Raw genomic sequence first — 16,447 nt, forward strand, 5'->3', positions numbered from 1 at the left:
ATTGTGTGTTGTTGGGGGGCTGTCAGTAATACAAAGGGAGTGTTAGCAGGGGGCTGCCGGCCATAGGGGGGGGTGGTAGCAGTGGTGTATTGTTGTTGGGGGGCTGTTGGTAAGACAAAGGGGCTGTTAGCGAGGGGGGGAGGGGATAGATGGGGTGCTACTGGTAGATGGGGATGGTAGCCATGGGTGCATGGTTAGGGGGCTGTTAGCATGGGGGGCTGTGAGACATAGAGGCTGCTAGCCGTGGTGTATTGTTGTTGCTGGAGGGCTGTCAGTAATAGAAAGGGGCTGTTAGCAGGGGTGGGCTACCAGCCACGGGTGTTGGTAGCCATGGGTGTATTATCTATAGGGGCCATCAGCCACAGGGTGCTGCTAGCAGGAGGTGCCAGCCATAGGGCTAGTAGCCATGGGGTGAGCAGATAGGAGCTCCCCATGCATAGCATGTGAGTTTGGGAGTACCAGGACATGTTGGCACCCTGAGCATCCCTGGGGTGACCCCGCATCCTCCTCCATGGGGTAAAGATGGGAGGGGGGTGTAAAGGCAGAGCCAGGGTCCCTGCTTGGCTGTCACCTCCCAGGGGCGGTCCCATGAGCCAGCCTTTGTCTCTCATCTCCCAAGCCTCTGAGCTGCTGATCACAGAGATGCTTGGATGGGATTATCGGTCCCATTTCTCCTCCCGGAGTGGATCTGTGAATGTCTTTAAATCATCCTCTGGTTTGCTTGAGGGAGATGAGCTGTGTTCATTATTAATAGAATCAGTCCCAAAGCTGCTCTGGGTGACCGAAGGCTGCAAACCCCTCGGACCCCAGAAGTAGGATCCCCACTCAGCACAGCAGTGCCATTGGATTTGCAGGAAAATGCTGTGAGAAGCATGCAATGAGGGTGCAGTAGCTCCAGGATTTGGGTTTCCAAGGCAGGGTTTGCTCTGGGGTTGGGGGGTGACATCTCCTGGGGATGGGAACGTTGGCTTACAGCCCTTTGCTCAGTGTTGCAGAAGGATGCTGTCCTGCTAGAGATGACAAATGGCAGCAGAACGGTGCAGGTGCCACCACCTCCCCCAAAGCTGGGGTTTGCAGGGCCAAGCATGCTTTGTCCATGCAGCTCCTCACTGTTCCTGGAGCAGTGATGTTCCTACACTGTTTCTTGATCCTACCTATCCCTGGGATCATCATAAACCACCACCTCACTGGAAACCCAATGCCACCATCCCCAATAGCATCATTTGGTCCCAGTGCCAGCCCACTCCAGATGAGGACATAAGGGAGCAGGACACCAAAAAGGCAATTTTTCCAAGTTTGTTTTTTCAAGAAATCAGGAAATTCATTGGAACCTGTGGTGTATGGGGGCTGCCAGCCCCTGGAATGGATACTGCTTGAGGACTCCATCACCAACCCCAGCAACACCTTTCAGTGTCACCCCATGTGCTGAGACAGCCCCCCCCCTCCCCTATCCATCCAGGCTGTGCTTCTCATTACAGCTTGCAATCCCACAGCACCCCAAAACCATGTGTTTTAAGCTGATTTTCCCCTGAAAAGCTGAGGAAATGCTTCCATTACTGTGTCACTTGGGGGAAAGGGGGGGGGTCCTGTGGGTCCAGGGTAGGATTTGCCTATGGATGCTGTGCTGCACCTGATCCTACAAGCTGGTGATGTGTGGGGCTGTGCCCCATGGCATGTGGCAGAGGAAGTGATGCTTGCTTGCTTTGGGGACCATGTGTGGGGTGGGAGAGGTGAGGAGGGAGGGTGTTGGCTTTAACACCCAGAGAAGAGCAGTTGCTCTGTGCTGAGCATTAACCCCTGCTCCTTGGTTGGGTGCAGCACCACGAAGAAGAGGAGAGCCCCGTGACCTGCAGCGACCATGAAGACGGAGAAGGATGAAACTCTGCCCAACTTCTCCCTGGGGGGGAAATACGTTGGGGAGGGAGCAGGTGAGTCCCTGGGATGGTGTGGGGCAGGCTGCTGTCTGAGGGGTGTGACACTAGGGGACACCAGAAATCCCATTGTAGGCATAGAGCTATGGCCCCAACCCCACCCCAGATCACGCTCTGCTCCATAGCCAGGGGAGGGTTGAGGGTTTGGGATCATGATGGCTGCACAGAGCACTGACCCTACAACCTCTTCCCTGCAGGCCCCATGACAGCACTGGGGAGTGGAGGAGCCCCCCCAGCACAGGACCTGCGGCTCCTAAAGCGCCGTCCAGCCCCAGGTGAGCTGAGTGCATCACCCACCCTGCTGATCTGTGGGTGAGTAGGGATAGGGGATGAGGCCAATAGAGGTGTCTTCTTGCAGGGAAGCACTACGCCTGCTCCAGCTATGGCTGCAAATTGGCTTTCCCCAGCATGCAAGAGCTGATGGACCACCTGAAGGTGCACTACAGACCCACGCAGTCCCTTGAGGGTAAGGGGATGGCAAGATGGGGATGCCATGTGGTGCACAAATAGTGCTCGTGGAGCCCAGAGGGGGGTATGGGGGTCACAGTGGTGGCACAGCATGGAAAGGGATGGGGACAACACCAGGATTCTCACCCAGGAGCACAGTGCAGCCAGGACAGTGTTGACTCAGCCCCATCTCTTTTTTTGCAGGCAAAACTTTCCAGTGCCCCACGCTGGGCTGCACAGAGACCTTCCCCAGCATGCAGGACCTCATGACCCACATGAAAGTGCACTACAAACCTAACCGCTACTTCAAGTGAGTCCTGGTCCCCCCCACTTGTCCTTGTCTCCCATTTGTCCCTATCCCCTTCTTGTTCCTGTCCCCACCCCATGTCTCTTTATGGATCCATCCCATGTACACACAGCCCCATCCCATGCCTCATTTGAGGCCACCCAGTACCCCAACGTAACAGGGCAGACCCTAGGTCGGGGGGGGGAGTCTGTGTGCCCCAAAGTGACCACAGGAGGACTGACTGCCCCAGACCTGACACTGCCTGTGGCCCCACAGATGTGAGAACTGCCTGCTGCGCTTCCGCACCCACCGCTCCCTCTTCAAGCACCTCCATGTCTGCTCCGACCGCGCCAGCAGCCCTGCACCGCCGCCCCAAAAGGCCGAGAAGCCCACCCTGCCCACCGCCTCCACCCAAGAGAAGGAACCCACAGCCAAACCACTCCCCGAGGGGCTGCCCAAGCCTCCCACCGTCATCCGGCACACGGAGAAAGAAGCCATCACCACAGCGCCTGGCACAGACACGGCCTCCAGCCTGCCCGACCTGCCCGGCTCGCTGGAAGCGCTGCCGCTCGTCCCGCCGGCCCCGCATCCCTTCCCGCTGCTGGAACCCAACCTGTTTGGCCCACCGACCTTGACTCGCTTCTCGGGGCCTCCTCCTCCTCCTCCCCCTTCCTCGGTGCCGTTCCTCTCCTACATGCACCCCCCGGTGCCCTTCAGCCTGCCCACAGCCCAGCCCCGCCTGCGGCCCTGCTCGCCCAGCCATGGCCCGTCAGCCTCCAACGCCGTCTGGAAGAAGAGCCAAGGTGAGCACAGACGGCCCTTAGGGCAGTGCTTCTTCTGCTCTTGGACCAGGACAGCACGACGGCCAGCGAGGATCCCCCCTTCACCCCGTAGCCCACAGCCTGGAGCTGCCCACCTCCACCGCCCTCTGCCTCATCCCACCGCCGTTCCCCGCCTCCCCCCACCAAATTGGGAAAGAAAAACAATGAAAGCGATCGCCAAAATCCTCTAAATTGGCTCAGCCCTGCTGCTCCCCCGCATGCTGGGGTGCCAGGCCTGCCCCCCACGTCCCCCCCCCACCCAGGGAGGGGAAGGCCTAATGCTTGTCTCGCCCCTCGATTCCCTCCGCAGGTGTGAGTGTCAGCCCACTCCTCCCATGCTTTGGCTCAGGAGTGACTCCAGGTTAGTTCGGCACCGACTGGTTGGGGGCTGCTTTGTCACTGGGGGGGCGGGGGGAGGTGTAGGGGGGGACTCTAGGGGAGGGGAGAGCTCCCCGAGCACAATGGGGAGGGAAAGCACCCTCATTCTGGGGAGCCCTGTGCAGAGGGGATGCTGCCCAGGTAGGGGGGGTTGTTGCTGTCTGCATCATGCCCCCCCCACACCAGAATCTGCTAAGCTTGGGTTCAGCAGTAGCACCACCAAGAGGGGGTGCAGCAGTTGCTTGGACTCAAACCCCCCCCATTTTTCCAGCAGCCATGGCCAAGGGACACTGTTTCATGTGATGCCCATAGCCAGCTCTGCTCTTAGATCTGGGGGCCTCTCCAGGATTTGGAGTCCCTCCAACAGAGAGGGGACTTATGCATATTGCAGGGCTCAGCGTGGAAAACTCCCACCCCACAGGTCCATGTAATACTCATGGCCAGCTATGCTCCAAGATTTGGGGTCCCCCCTCTAGATGCAGGGGGCTCTCCCAGATTTGGGGTACCTCCTTGGAGTGGGGTTCTCCTGCCCTGCAGCTCCATGGCACAGCTCCACGCAACACCCATGGCCAACTCCGCTTTTAGGTTTGGGACCCCTCTTGCTGTGGGGTCTCCCCCAGATCTGTGACCCGTTCATATTGCAGTGCTCAGAACGGGGAGCTTCTACCCCATTCGTGCCCACGGGTGCTGCCAGCAGGCTCTGTGCTTCCCTCCTTCACCTGTCCTTGCAGGGCACTCCTCCAATAGCCGGATCGTGTGGGAGCACACGCGGGGCCGCTACACCTGCATGCAGTGCCCCTACTCCACTGCCTCGCGGGAGGAGATGACTCTGCACATCGAGGAGCACCGCAAGAACCCAGCACCAGCTGGGCGCATGGACACAGACGTGGGTATGGCCTTGGGAAGGGGCCTATGGGGGACCCCAGGTGCTCTCTTTGAATGGGATTGAGCATGAGCATCCCCTTCTTTCCCTTCGGTCCCTAAGGGGGCTCTCAGAGGGTGTGGTTTGGAGGAAGAAGGTGTTAATGTGGATCAACCCCACTGCTGTCCTCACGATAGCATCCCAGCATGCTTCCAGGCCACAGCATACCCCCAAAGCAACCCGTGCAGCTCAGCCCCCACACCTGACGGCTCTCTTCCTTCTCCCTGCAGATTTTGGGGTGAGCATCGCCTCCTTCCACTCGAAGCTGACGCCAGAGATGGAGAACTCCCTATACTCGCAGCTCTGAGGAGCTCTGCTCCTGCTGAACTGAGGGCACCGCATGCTCCACGCCTCAGCACTGGGACCCTGGGAGCATCCCCCACCATGGGCTGCCAGAGGAGGGTGGCAATTGGTGTTCTTTTTTTTTTTTTTTTGAGTCTGTCTTTTATTTTTGAAATGCTAAGCCCCCTAGGAGCCCTCGTGTCCCTCCCTTCCCTAGAAGTTCTATTGCTCCAGCCTGCGAGGAGGGGGTGAGAGGTTGGGGGGAGCCCAATGGATGCTCAGGAACAAGGTCTGGAAATTAATAAATAGGAATTGTACAGGAGGAATGGCTGGGAGAGCCTCTGTGGGGGGCAACAAGGAGCTGTGCCAGCCCTAAGGAGCTGCCCCTCCACCCCAGAGAGGGGGCAGGTGGGGCAGCAGGGGCTCTGCATTGAACAGCAGGGGATCCCACCATGGGAAGGGTGTGGAAAGGGTGGGTTTGAAGGAGACACAGCATTTACAACAAACTCCATAGGGAGGAGGCCAGTATCATCCAGGTGCAGCCCCCGTCGTCCTGCTGCCCTATTGGGAGCTCAGGCTTTGCCCCCTGTGCTGCAGCACCTGGAGCTTTTATTTTCTTTGGCTGGAAGATGGATTTGCTGCAAGCAGTAGCTGAGAGCTACTCTACTACTCATTCCATGTGTATCGCTCATAGCAGCTGGAGGGGATGCACTGCAGGATTCCTGCAGCAGAGCTGAAGCTGCTCTTTTCCCAACACCGACACCATAACACAGATCTTGAGGGGGCTGCATGCTCTCAGCTCCCTCCATGCAGCCCTGCAGCCACAGCTCCAGCATGCCCAGCTTTGTGTATAGGGGAAGGTGAGCACAGGGAGCAGCCCCAGCCACTCCTGCTGGGGATTGAACACTCAGCAGCAACAGTGAGGCTGCACAAATCCTCACCAGCCCCTGGGCTGGCCACAGAGCAACGCCCTGGGCACAACCACCCTGCAAAGAGCCCACACAGAACTGGCAGTCACAGCTCACCAGGACCACGCAGCCCTACAGGCACCTTAAACCCTCAGGGAGGGGGCACAGCTCACCTTTCTGAGTCCTCCAAAGCCCTCCAACCTTGCCTGGGTTCAGGTCCCAACACCCAACCCCCACTCCAGCGTTGCCTTTGGGGTGTACCAACACTGGGGCTGTTCACCCCTCTCCACCCTTAAGCTGTATCACTGTCCTCAGCAGGGCCTCCCAGCAGAGTCGAAGCCGTTCTCATGCACTTCTCAACATTTCACCGCAGACTTTTCCTACAGATAGAAAAGCAGATACACACCTACCTGTCCTTCAGCAGCCCCACAGCTCCCCATGAACCTGGTGCTGGCAATTCACAGGAGCAACCCACAACAGAGCTGCCATACAACCATACAAACCCCACAGACACATCCTGCATGGCTTCCCCAGCACGTTTCCCATCCAAGCCCTCCGTCCCCACCCCAATGATAACAGACAAGCTTCACTTACCAAGAATCCTCCACAAATTAAAAAAAAAAAGGGCATGGAAAGGTGAGCAGAGCCATCACTGCTGTGGGAGAGGATCCAGCTGCTCAAGAAAAACTGCCCCAGAACTTCCAAGCCAGGGCTCCGTGGGCTGCTGGCAGCTCTGGTGTTCCTAGAGCAGAGGCAGTGAAGACGACATTCATTGCAATGGATTTTTAAAAACTGAAGTCTTTATTAAAAGTTTTATCCAAATTTTGTAACAAAAGATACAAAAGGGCTGGAGATCCTTATTCCTGGGACTAGTCTGACCAATCGAAACCTGACAGTGACTAGGCTATTATAAAATCCATACAATCTGCTAAAAATGCAGGGAAAAAAATTAGAAGTAACTGCTGCTCTGATTTTTTTTTTTTTTTCCTTTTTAAAATTCCTTTAACATTTATAAGTTACTCAGTTTGCATTTTACAGGAGTAGTTCTTCTCTGAATGGTTACAGCTACTGTACAATGCAAGAGACAACGGCAAGAACAGAACAAAGCAACAGAAACTCCGATGTGCTGCAAACACACACCACTCCTGAAGGAACTCTGTGAGCCTCATCTCCAGGCACCGGGAGCCAAAGCATCGCCTGGAGCACCGAGCAGAGCTCTGCAAAGTGCCAGTGCCCCCGCAGCAGTGGGATGCTCCCAGCACCGTGTTGCTCCCTCTGTCCCCAAACGCAGGCACCCAGCACCCAACAGTTCCCCACCCCTGCAGGCCACAGGGCCAGGTTTCTCCAGAAGCTATCAGCTGTGCCATCTGAACACGTCGTGGCAAAGGAAAGAAGGGTCAGAGGCCAGAAACCCTGCGGTGGAGAGCTAGCCCTGGTCCAATTCCCCCCTTCCCTGCTCCAGCCACTCCAGGTCAGAGGGAGACATGCCCCATGGCTGCTCCTGCAGCACGTGAATAGCATGAATGGGAGCAAGCTGGATTTCTGATCAATGGACTTCTCTTCATGTTGAAAAGGAAAAAGGAGGAGGACGCACACCAGGCAACTGTCCAGAGCTGTTACTGGCTAGCAGAAGGACCCTGAGAATATATAGGCTAACACGGTCTCCTGGGGAACGCCGAGTTAGGTGCATCACAGTGATACTGGTTGAACGTGTTCTGTACAGTGCGAAATGGAGTTTGACAGAAGTGCAGTATCCCTAAACCTGCTATTTCCTATCTCTTCCCAAAGCACAGGCTGCTAGAACGATGACATGCCTCAGCACAGCAGATGTTCGGGACCATAAACCAGCACTACTTGGGCATCCAAGTCAAAGTTATTAGGTGGCAATCAGGAAAAAAAAAGACATTCCAGTTTATAAAAAGTAGGAAAGCAAGTACAGGGCTACTGCAAGGTGCTTCACCAGAGGTACCAGGTCTTGCAAGCAGTCAACCCCCCGCCCAAGACCCCAGGCACCCCACAATCCCAGCACTAAAGTATCTTCAAGCATATCCAGAGATCACATCACCATTATTTCTGATCAGAGAGACCTCAGTGATCAGTTGCTTAAGAGTCCATTCAGATGAACCAGATTTGCACCCACTGCTCAAGATGGCTCGAGTGTCTTCAGAAAGCAGGTCTGAGGGCATGCAGATAGCAAACACCTTCTTGGTTGTCAGGCAGGGTGGCAGGCTGGAGCTCTGGGTCCAGTGTGGCAAGGCTGATTTCAGACACCAAAGATACCCTAGGAGGAAATTTTTTTCTTTTTCTTTTTTTTTCTTTTTTTTTTTTTTCTTTTTTTTTTTTTTTTTCTTTTTTTTTTTTTTTGCAAACTGCTGCACAAACCACAGAACGGAGAAAGCCTTTGGTCATGAGATACTTGTGAGAAAGAGAGCCTTGTATGGAAGATTCCCCTGAATGCCTACAGTATTCTACATCTTAAAAAAATATATTGTGGACGCTGCAGCCATACAAAGGGGAGGAGGAGTGGGAGATGGGGATTTACAGTCTCACATAGACACAACGGGGAGGTTAAGACAAGCACAGTCATAGTCTGTAAAACTGATTGGCTCGCTGGGATCAGTCATCCTCATCATCCTCTTCGTCTTCTGGGTCTTCCTCTCCTTCATCCTCTAGATTTCGTTTTCTCTTCTCCCCCCGTGGAAGGTCTGCAAACAGAGGTGAAGCATGAAGTTCTGTTCAGTCTTGAGGAACAGCACTTGAATTGCAGCTACAAGCCTCAGCAGCCACAGCTTGCCAGTGAGCAAGCACAGACTAGACTCTCACCATGACGTATGAGATCCACCCAGCTCAGTTTCTCATGCTACCCAAAAAGCACGGACTCAGAAGCAGCAGTAACAATTTTTATGGCCTCCAAGCATCCTACATTGCATCAAGTGCTCCAAAGCAGGCTTTTTGTTGAGCAGTACCAAAAGCTCGACTATACAGTTCAGTCATTTCTGACAGAACTCAAGAAAGAACATTTAAAGTCATGTCAGCCACCACACTCTGTCAGTGTGTTTGGGTGCTTACAACCAGAGGAGTCTGGGCTCAAGTCAAGCTCAGGTCTATACCCCTCTCTACAGCTGACAGGAGAGAGGAGCTCCTCTCACAGAGACTGCTAACAAGAGAGTCTATGACAGAAGCACCAGTCTGGCAAGAGCCATCAGTTCAAGCTACTTAGACAGGTTCACTAGGCAATCTACCCCTAATATTTGGCCGGTCTACCCAGCTTGATAGGCATTAACAGGCACTGAAACTTATTTCCCCATCACTACTACCTAACTCTCAGGTTTTAGCCACTATTTTATAGTTAGCTGAGACACAAGCAACAGCTTAGCAGTGCCTCCAAGGAGGAACGCTGCATTGTCATGGGAAAGCTGAAGGCAACAAGGCACAGAAGCTTGGGAAGCTCTAAGAATAGAGCAAACATGCCAAGACTGTCAAGACAGCTTTGCAAGGCACATAGGTTATTAGAATTCAACTTACCATCATCAGCTTCATCATCTTCTTCATCCTCACCATCTTCCTCCTCATCTTCCTCCTAGAATCAAAACAAGACACCATGTTACACAAACCACAATGCTTTTCCTTCAACTCTGCTCCTGCCTTACTTAGGGTGCCAGGTACAAGCTGAGCATGGAGAAGCTCCTCTTTCTGTAACAGCACTTGTTAAGAGTTTACATGTATGGCTTTATGGCTTGACAACTGATACAGAAACATCAGTCCAAATAGAAAATTACTGAACCAGAAAACTCTGATGGAGTAAGAATTTTCTGGATGGGAAAAGCCAAAGCCCAGGGTAGGACCCCTTGAATCTGCCCACAAACAGGCACCTGTGACACCTGGTCTGATGGGTCACAACATACAAACACACTGTAAAGCAAGCCAAAATGCTGCTGAAGACATACAGTAATGACAGAAAGCCTCACCTCATCATCTACTCCATCCTCCTCCTCTTCACCTTCCAGATCATCATCTTCATCATCTTCTTCATCGATGACTTCTTCATCCAAGTCATCTTCCTCGTCATCATCCTCCTCTTCCTCACCTTCTACCAAAGGCAAAGATATTATGGTTTCCAAATACTTGCTAATCCCAGACAGAATACCCACAACTCCCAGAGCAGAGGTAATAGGAAAAGGACCTCACACCAAACAAGCACACACAGGGAGTACCAGCAGCAAGCCCTGCCAGCTTGCAGCAAGCCTCACTTCTCTGCAGCCCACCAAAGAAAGGAACGAGCAGGGCTGTCCAAACAGCCCCTACTTCAGTGGCAAGTTATAATCATTTATATAGCAACACAACCGTAGAGAATGGGAAAATGGGCTGTTCCCCAAGAAAAAGGATTAAATTTCTTACCTTCCCCATTCTCATATTCATCTTCCAGGCCATCCCCATCTGCCTCAGGGTCTGAGTCAGGAGCTTCCTGCTCATCAGCATCAAATCCATCTAGGTACGTGAGCTGGGGCAGAAGGGTGAACACACTCTCCCTGTAGTTGATGAGCATCGTAACCTCGCAGTTGAAGAGGTCCAGACTATGCAGGTTTGGCAACTTTTTCTGCAAAGATTAAGTCAGCAGATCATTCACAAGTCAACACTTTAATAGAAGATCAAGCAGCCATTAGAATACAGATGGTTTGCTTACTACCCATATCTAATACCAAGAAGGATATTTGCATGCATTATTTTCACCATATGCTCCTCATGTGGAGATACGTTGCTGGTTTTCCTAAGCATAGGACAACACTTATGCTGAAAGATGATTCCTTTTCAGCTCCCCTGTCCTACAGCTTCCTCTCCTTGGACCCATATGGGAATCTTACGCCTTCTTAGATGATGGAGTGGGTAACAAACACAGTGCCCAGCTCCCACACAGCAGGAGGAATTACAAAATCAGGCTCACAGTGCCCAGAAACATCAGGCAAAATGCCCAAGAGCACAACACAGGCAGCTCAGTGCTTGCAAACTGTACCTGATGTGCTTTTCAGCACAGCCACCGCAGCTCCTCCAGTCAGGCTACCACACTGTGCACCCAGCTAAGCAAAGGAGAACAGTTTCCAGCTCTTTCTGGAGAGAATGGAGGGACCAAAGATAACAGCTACTGAGGCCAACTCCCTAGATCAGGTCTTTCACAGCTACTAAGTCTAGATGACAAGGCAAAAGCCTTCCTTAGGGCAGTTTAGCTGCACCAGCAATGGTGCTCCTGCATTCGTAACAGGAACCTCCTGCAATGTAAGTTGTGACAGCACCCATGGTCACAGTGCAGCATCATTGCCTTTGGATTGATGCAATGAAGCCCTCACTGGTGTCCAAGCAACTCATCTCCATGACACCCCAGGTGCCACCTACCTCAAACTGCATCCGACCCATTAACGGTCCTTTCTCAGATGGACACTGAGCACTGCATCCACAGTTTTACTCATCCAGCCCAAATTTCATGCTTCTTTTTAGCAACTGGCTGCTGGTTTTCCAGACAGTGGAGCCATTAACTATTAGCCCAGCCTCAAATTGGACCCACTCATCTGTGCCCATCAGAACCACGAAGTGCTGTTGGAACAGTTACCAAGATGTTGGACTTCTGCTGCATAGACATGCTCCCCAAAGGAAATATCATCCCTCAGATCCCAGCACTGCCTTTCACTCACCAAGGGTTCCAGGGTATTGATGTCTTTGATCTTGTTGCCACTTAGATTCAAGTGTGTCAGGTTAGGAGTTCTCTCTGCTAGAACTTCAAGGCCACCAGAAATCCGGTTATCACTCAGCTCCAGCTGCCAGAAGGAAACATCATATGGTCACAAAGTGTTTCAGCTTTTCACAAAGGGAATACAGTTCCCTGACAACTAGACCGTAGCAGAACCCTGCTCATTAGAGAAGCAGCTCCAGTTTTCACTCAGATCCCATTTCCAAGTTAAATATAGCACCACTCCCAGCCACTTCGTACTGCAGGTTTGAGGGAGCAGTTATCCAGCCACCTAACTACAAACACTAAAACCTAAAATACAAGACTGAAATTCACAACAGTAACAACACAAAAGGATGCTTAAAATGCAAGCTTAAAAATATCTTCTCACACTAGAAAATAACCTCTTAATTGCTCAGCTTACAGACTGAGAATCCAAGTGTCTTATCTCCAGCTAATGCAGGAACAAGCTCTGACCAGATACAGATCAGCCTGCCTGTCTCAGAGCAAGGACTGCTGGAGATGGGACTCACCTTTCGGAGCTTGTTAAGTTTGGGGAGATTGGAGATGGACAGCAGGTTGACGTTGATCATGCTGAGGAACTCCAGGTTCTCAAAATCTGAAGAGAGCCCGACGATCTTCCCATCATCCGAACGGCAGTTATCAAGAACCAGCTCTTTCACCTGCCAACAGAGACACTCAGGAGCTGTCACTGCACATCCAGCTGAGCCTCACCTCAAATCCACCAAGCTGACTGTAGGCTCAGTGAAGCTTCACAGCAGCAGGCCTATCTAGAGGTCTCCCTGCGCTCACCCTAGGGGACACGCAAGATCTTAAAGCCGAACCACTTCTGAGAGAGCACAAGTTACTGCAGTGAGGATTTCAACCTTTAAATATAAGCTGTACAACTTTGCACCACCATACATCTGACTCCAGCCAAGGCCTGCCAGAAGCCTTTCTTCACTAGGAAGCCTTCAGAGGTTGAACCATAAGGTTGCATCAAAGCATTTCACACAAAGCTTCAAAAAGCTTCGAGAGCCACAACCCAGGTTGAGCTAACAAAATACCAAACTAGGTCACCTGGTTCTGTCCCCTTTGGTCCTCCCCACAACACTAGGCCTGCCTTGGGCACTGGAAAGCCTGCCCCAAACAGTCACTGAAGGCACATTCCCCACATGGACTCAATGATCCTGATAGGTCCTTTCCAAATCAGGATATTTTATGGAGCAAAACCCTCACACCCCATAGCCTCCAAACTCTTCATACACTGATGGCATCCAATATCTTGCCAAGCACAGACTACATGCACAGCAGTCATCTTTACCTGTTCTTTCAGTATAAACCCCCCCCCCCCCAAACAATAAGACCACAGACCTGCGCCCTGTAAGCACTCCAAAAGCAGACACACATACCTGCAGCCACCCCCCCCTCTGAAGCACAGCTCCAGTTGTTGTGGGCCATTCCCAAAATTTGCTTTTACCCCATACATTCTTCCTCACAAAGATGCAAAAATGAGTCTTGGCCAGAAAGCTCTTGTTGCTCTCCAAATCCCTCCTTTGCAGATCTCTAATTTTACCTCCTGCTCAGATCAGCCAACTCTTAGGAAGTCATATGAACTTCACTTGGTCCTGTTATAAGGAGAGCTTTCTTCCAGGGTTGCCCTGCCAACTTCACAGCAGCACCCCAGGTCAAAACGAGTTAACACAAACTCCTGAGGTGGCTGTACTGGTCAGGGCTCTGAGCAAAAAAGCTCAACCAAGAGTTCTGCAGCTGAACTCATTTTGCTCCTCAAACAAAACTCTGATTAAACTGAGACTCAGTGTCCAAGCACAGAGTACTTTTCTGTCTGGCTGTCGCTTGGTTCACTCTCACCACAGAAGTGTGAGTGAACATTACTGGGTTAAGAACCAACCTAGCTGAGGAGAGACCTGCTTAACTTGGAGCAGAGCCTTGCCCTGGCCAGCAGAACAAACGCTGCAGCTGGCAGTGCAAAAGCAGAACAGGACTGAGCAGCCAGGACTGCTCCTTCCAGCAGCAGTACTGGCTCGTACCAGCCTCGGCTGCAGGGCACACACGCTCTGAGCCTGCTCTTTTCCTCAGCATGCCACACTCAAATTCCTGGTGTCAAACAAGAGGAAACCTGCAGCTTGCAGCCTCGAAGGGACACTTCTGTTCCTCACACTGTTCTCGTTCTGCAAGTTCCTTCACCATCCAGAAAGGCTCTAGCTTCAACCACAAGCTCCATTTATGGAGCGTTTTCCTTGTGATCCCAACTCGATTTTAAGCAACCCAGGGCAACGTGCTGCAGAGACGCAGCGATCTGTCCCAGGAGCTGGATGACAGTCACAGCTATCTTGCCATGAGGAAGCCAGCAGGATGGCACAGCCGGCCTCAGATAAGGACAGGCCTCTTTGCTGAAGCACTGCACACAGCAGTGATGAGCTGCTCCAGAAGCTGAGGCTTAAAGGACAACACAAATGGCTTGGAAGGGTGCAGAAGTCCCAGCCTCAAGCTCTGGCTGACCGCTGTGTGCAGTGTGATCTAAACACCATAGCACCGAGGCAGTTTAACTGGCCCCACCAGCTGAGCAGACAGCATTCCTCAGCACAGCAAAGGACATACAAGCCACAGGCAGGCACTGGGAAGGAGAAAGTTCAGCCAAAGCGGCAATGGAGAAGGAAACTGAGCAGCAAAGTGATTTAGGACAGCTCAGCTATCGCCTCGCTCCTTTTTTTAGGCTGGGTAGGTCTATCACAGCACCCTCCTCCTGCCAACGTGGGCTCTTCATGTCCGTGCTTCAGCACTGAGCTTCCCCTCCTCCAAGAAGGAAGAAACCCCACTCCAAGGCATAGGCCCGAGCATGGGAATTTCCACCTTTCTTTCCCCACTTTCTCCTCTCACAGCGAGCCCACGCAGCCCTGCCTGCCTGCGCGAAGGAGAGGCCGGGCTGTGAATCACCACCAGCAGCGGGGAAAGTACAACCCGGGCTGCTGCCATCGCCGGTTACGCTACGAGCTCGGCTCACCGGGAGCCTGCAGAGCGATCAGAGCCCCGCACACCGGGCAGCCCGCAGCCCCGGGGGCGGCACGGCGCCTTCCCACGTTCCCCACGCAGCAGCGGGGCGGGCGGGCTGGCAGCGGGGCGCGGCCGTGCCGGGCTCCTGGGGGCACAGCAGGCTTTAAGGAAGGCTCGAGGCCGCAGCCCCAACACGAGGCACCTCCGGACCTCGCCGCCCCTCAGCTCCGGCCCTCGGCGCAGTGCCTCCATGGCGCCCGGGGCCGCCCCTAACATGGCCGAGCCGCGTGCGCGGGGCCGCTCCGGCCATGTTAGACGGCCCGGCGCGGCGGGAGCCATCTCAGCACCATTTTGGGCGAGCTCCGGGCACGGTAACGGCGGCAGCGCCGCCCGGCCCTGCTCCGACACGTGCGCACGCTCCGCCGTGGCGCCCACGGGCCGAGCCGGGCCCCGCCGCTCGCTTCGCGTTCCTCCCCGCCCTCCCGGCCCCGCCATGTGCTCGGCGGCAGCGCTACCTCTCCAGGCTTCTTGTTGCGCAGCTCCAGCGTGAGCCGCTTTTTCATCTCCATTCTCCCGCCGCCGCCGTGCCGGGCTGAGCCGAGCCGAACCGAGCAGAGCTAGAACCGAGCTCGCCGAAGCCGAGCCGAGCCGAGCCCGCCGGAGCCCGCGCGCCGCCGCCGCCGCCGCTTATATAGAGGAAGGCGCCAACGGCAACAAAGGCGGCGCGCCAAGCGCCCCCTGGCGGCTCCGCGCCCCTCCGCGCCGCGCCGCCCCGGACCCCGCCGCGCCACAGCGCCCCCTGGCGGGTTCCGCCGCGCGTGGCGGGCGAGGGGCGGCCCTCGACAAAATGGCACCCCGGGGCGCGGGTGGGGGTGCGCGGGGCCGTGCGGCTCAGCGCCCTGCTTCAGGGCTCCGTCTCCTCGGGGAGAGTGCTGGCGGGCGGCCGGGCCCGTCGCGCAGCCGCAGTGTGTGGTGGCACAGCCATGTCCGGCGTGGCGGTGTGGAGTGACGGTGCAGTTCTGCAGGCTCGCCCTGTGCTTATCATGGCGACGTTTGGACTCAAAAAACACTGTCCCGGTCTGAAATGTTCAGGTGGTCCCGATGCCTTCAGTCCTGGCGGATGGGAGCCAGGACAAGGTTAACCCAGTGCAGGGGAAATCACCACATGACGTCCCCTCATGGCTGCAGGGCTTTGGGATCTCCTCCATGTCCCAGTCCCTGGTCAGGACAAGGTTGCTGTATGATCTCCCCATTACCAGCAGGTCACCACATTACATCCCCTCACTGCTTCCTTCATGGCTGTGGAGCTTCAGGGGGACGCATCCAGGTCCCATTGCTTGGACAAGATAGGGTCACTGTGTGGTCTCCCCATTATCACAGATCCCATCATGGCTGCGGAGCCTCAAAGTCACCTCCAGGTCCCCAGGGCATGGCCAGGGTGAGGTCACTGTGTGACTTGCATGTTATGAGGAGGTCATCACATCTCACAGCTCTCCCCATGGCTGCAGGGCTTTGGGATCTCCTCCATGTCCCAGACCCTGACTGGGACAAGGTTGCTGTATGATCTCCCCATTACCAGCAGGTCACCACGTTACATCCCCTCACAGCATCCCCTCGTGGCTGTGGGGAGACAGGGGGACACATCCAGGCCCCATTGCTTGGACAAGATAGGGTCACTGCGTGATCTCCCCATTATCACAGCTCCCATCATGGCCGTGGGGCACTGGGGACGTGTCCA

At 54.3% G+C, this 16,447-nt stretch overlaps 2 protein-coding genes across 3 annotated transcripts; one reads left to right on the plus strand and one right to left on the minus strand.

Moving 5' to 3' along the window:
- Positions 1-1,777: 1,777 nt before the first annotated feature.
- ZNF414 (zinc finger protein 414) lies at positions 1,778-5,381 on the plus strand. Its single transcript, XM_042837029.1, has 8 exons — positions 1,778-1,928; positions 2,129-2,206; positions 2,290-2,397; positions 2,583-2,688; positions 2,941-3,467; positions 3,796-3,846; positions 4,595-4,753; positions 5,016-5,381. The coding sequence occupies exons 1-8, from the start codon at positions 1,859-1,861 to the stop codon at positions 5,090-5,092; spliced, it is 1,176 nt and encodes a 391-aa protein (XP_042692963.1). The 5' UTR covers positions 1,778-1,858; the 3' UTR covers positions 5,093-5,381.
- Positions 5,382-6,755: 1,374 nt separating this feature from the next.
- On the minus strand, positions 6,756-15,368 carry LOC122170305 (acidic leucine-rich nuclear phosphoprotein 32 family member B). 2 transcript variants are annotated; one of them, XM_042837033.1, is made up of 7 exons: positions 15,225-15,368; positions 12,228-12,377; positions 11,660-11,782; positions 10,374-10,572; positions 9,944-10,062; positions 9,501-9,555; positions 6,756-8,680 (listed from the first exon to the last, which is right to left on the minus strand). In XM_042837033.1, the coding sequence occupies exons 1-7, from the start codon at positions 15,276-15,278 to the stop codon at positions 8,592-8,594; spliced, it is 789 nt and encodes a 262-aa protein (XP_042692967.1). In that variant the 5' UTR covers positions 15,279-15,368; the 3' UTR covers positions 6,756-8,591. The 2 variants fall into 2 exon arrangements, with proteins under 2 accessions (XP_042692967.1, XP_042692965.1); XM_042837031.1 differs by having other exon boundaries at positions 9,944-10,065.
- Between the last annotated feature and the right edge of the window lie 1,079 nt (positions 15,369-16,447).

The sequence above is a fragment of the Centrocercus urophasianus genome, unplaced genomic scaffold (genome assembly GCF_019232065.1).
Source record: "Centrocercus urophasianus isolate 14NV4802_14NV808 unplaced genomic scaffold, USGS_Curo_1.0 seq_66, whole genome shotgun sequence".
NCBI lineage: Eukaryota > Metazoa > Chordata > Aves > Galliformes > Phasianidae > Centrocercus > Centrocercus urophasianus.

Coding starts and splice junctions, on each gene's coding strand:
- ZNF414 (XM_042837029.1), top strand. CDS start 1,859: ATGAAGACGGAGAAGGATGAAACTCTGCCCAACTTCTCCCTGGGGGGG. Junction 2,689..2,940: donor AAACCTAACCGCTACTTCAA/GTGAGTCCTGGT, acceptor GTGGCCCCACAG/ATGTGAGAACTGCCTGCTGC. Junction 3,468..3,795: donor CGTCTGGAAGAAGAGCCAAG/GTGAGCACAGAC, acceptor TTCCCTCCGCAG/GTGTGAGTGTCAGCCCACTC.
- LOC122170305 (XM_042837031.1), bottom strand. CDS start 15,278: ATGGAGATGAAAAAGCGGCTCACGCTGGAGCTGCGCAACAAGAAGCCT. Junction 11,783..12,227: donor AACTTAACAAGCTCCGAAAG/GTGAGTCCCATC, acceptor TCCTTCTGGCAG/CTGGAGCTGAGTGATAACCG. Junction 10,573..11,659: donor TCAATACCCTGGAACCCTTG/GTGAGTGAAAGG, acceptor TAATCTTTGCAG/AAAAAGTTGCCAAACCTGCA.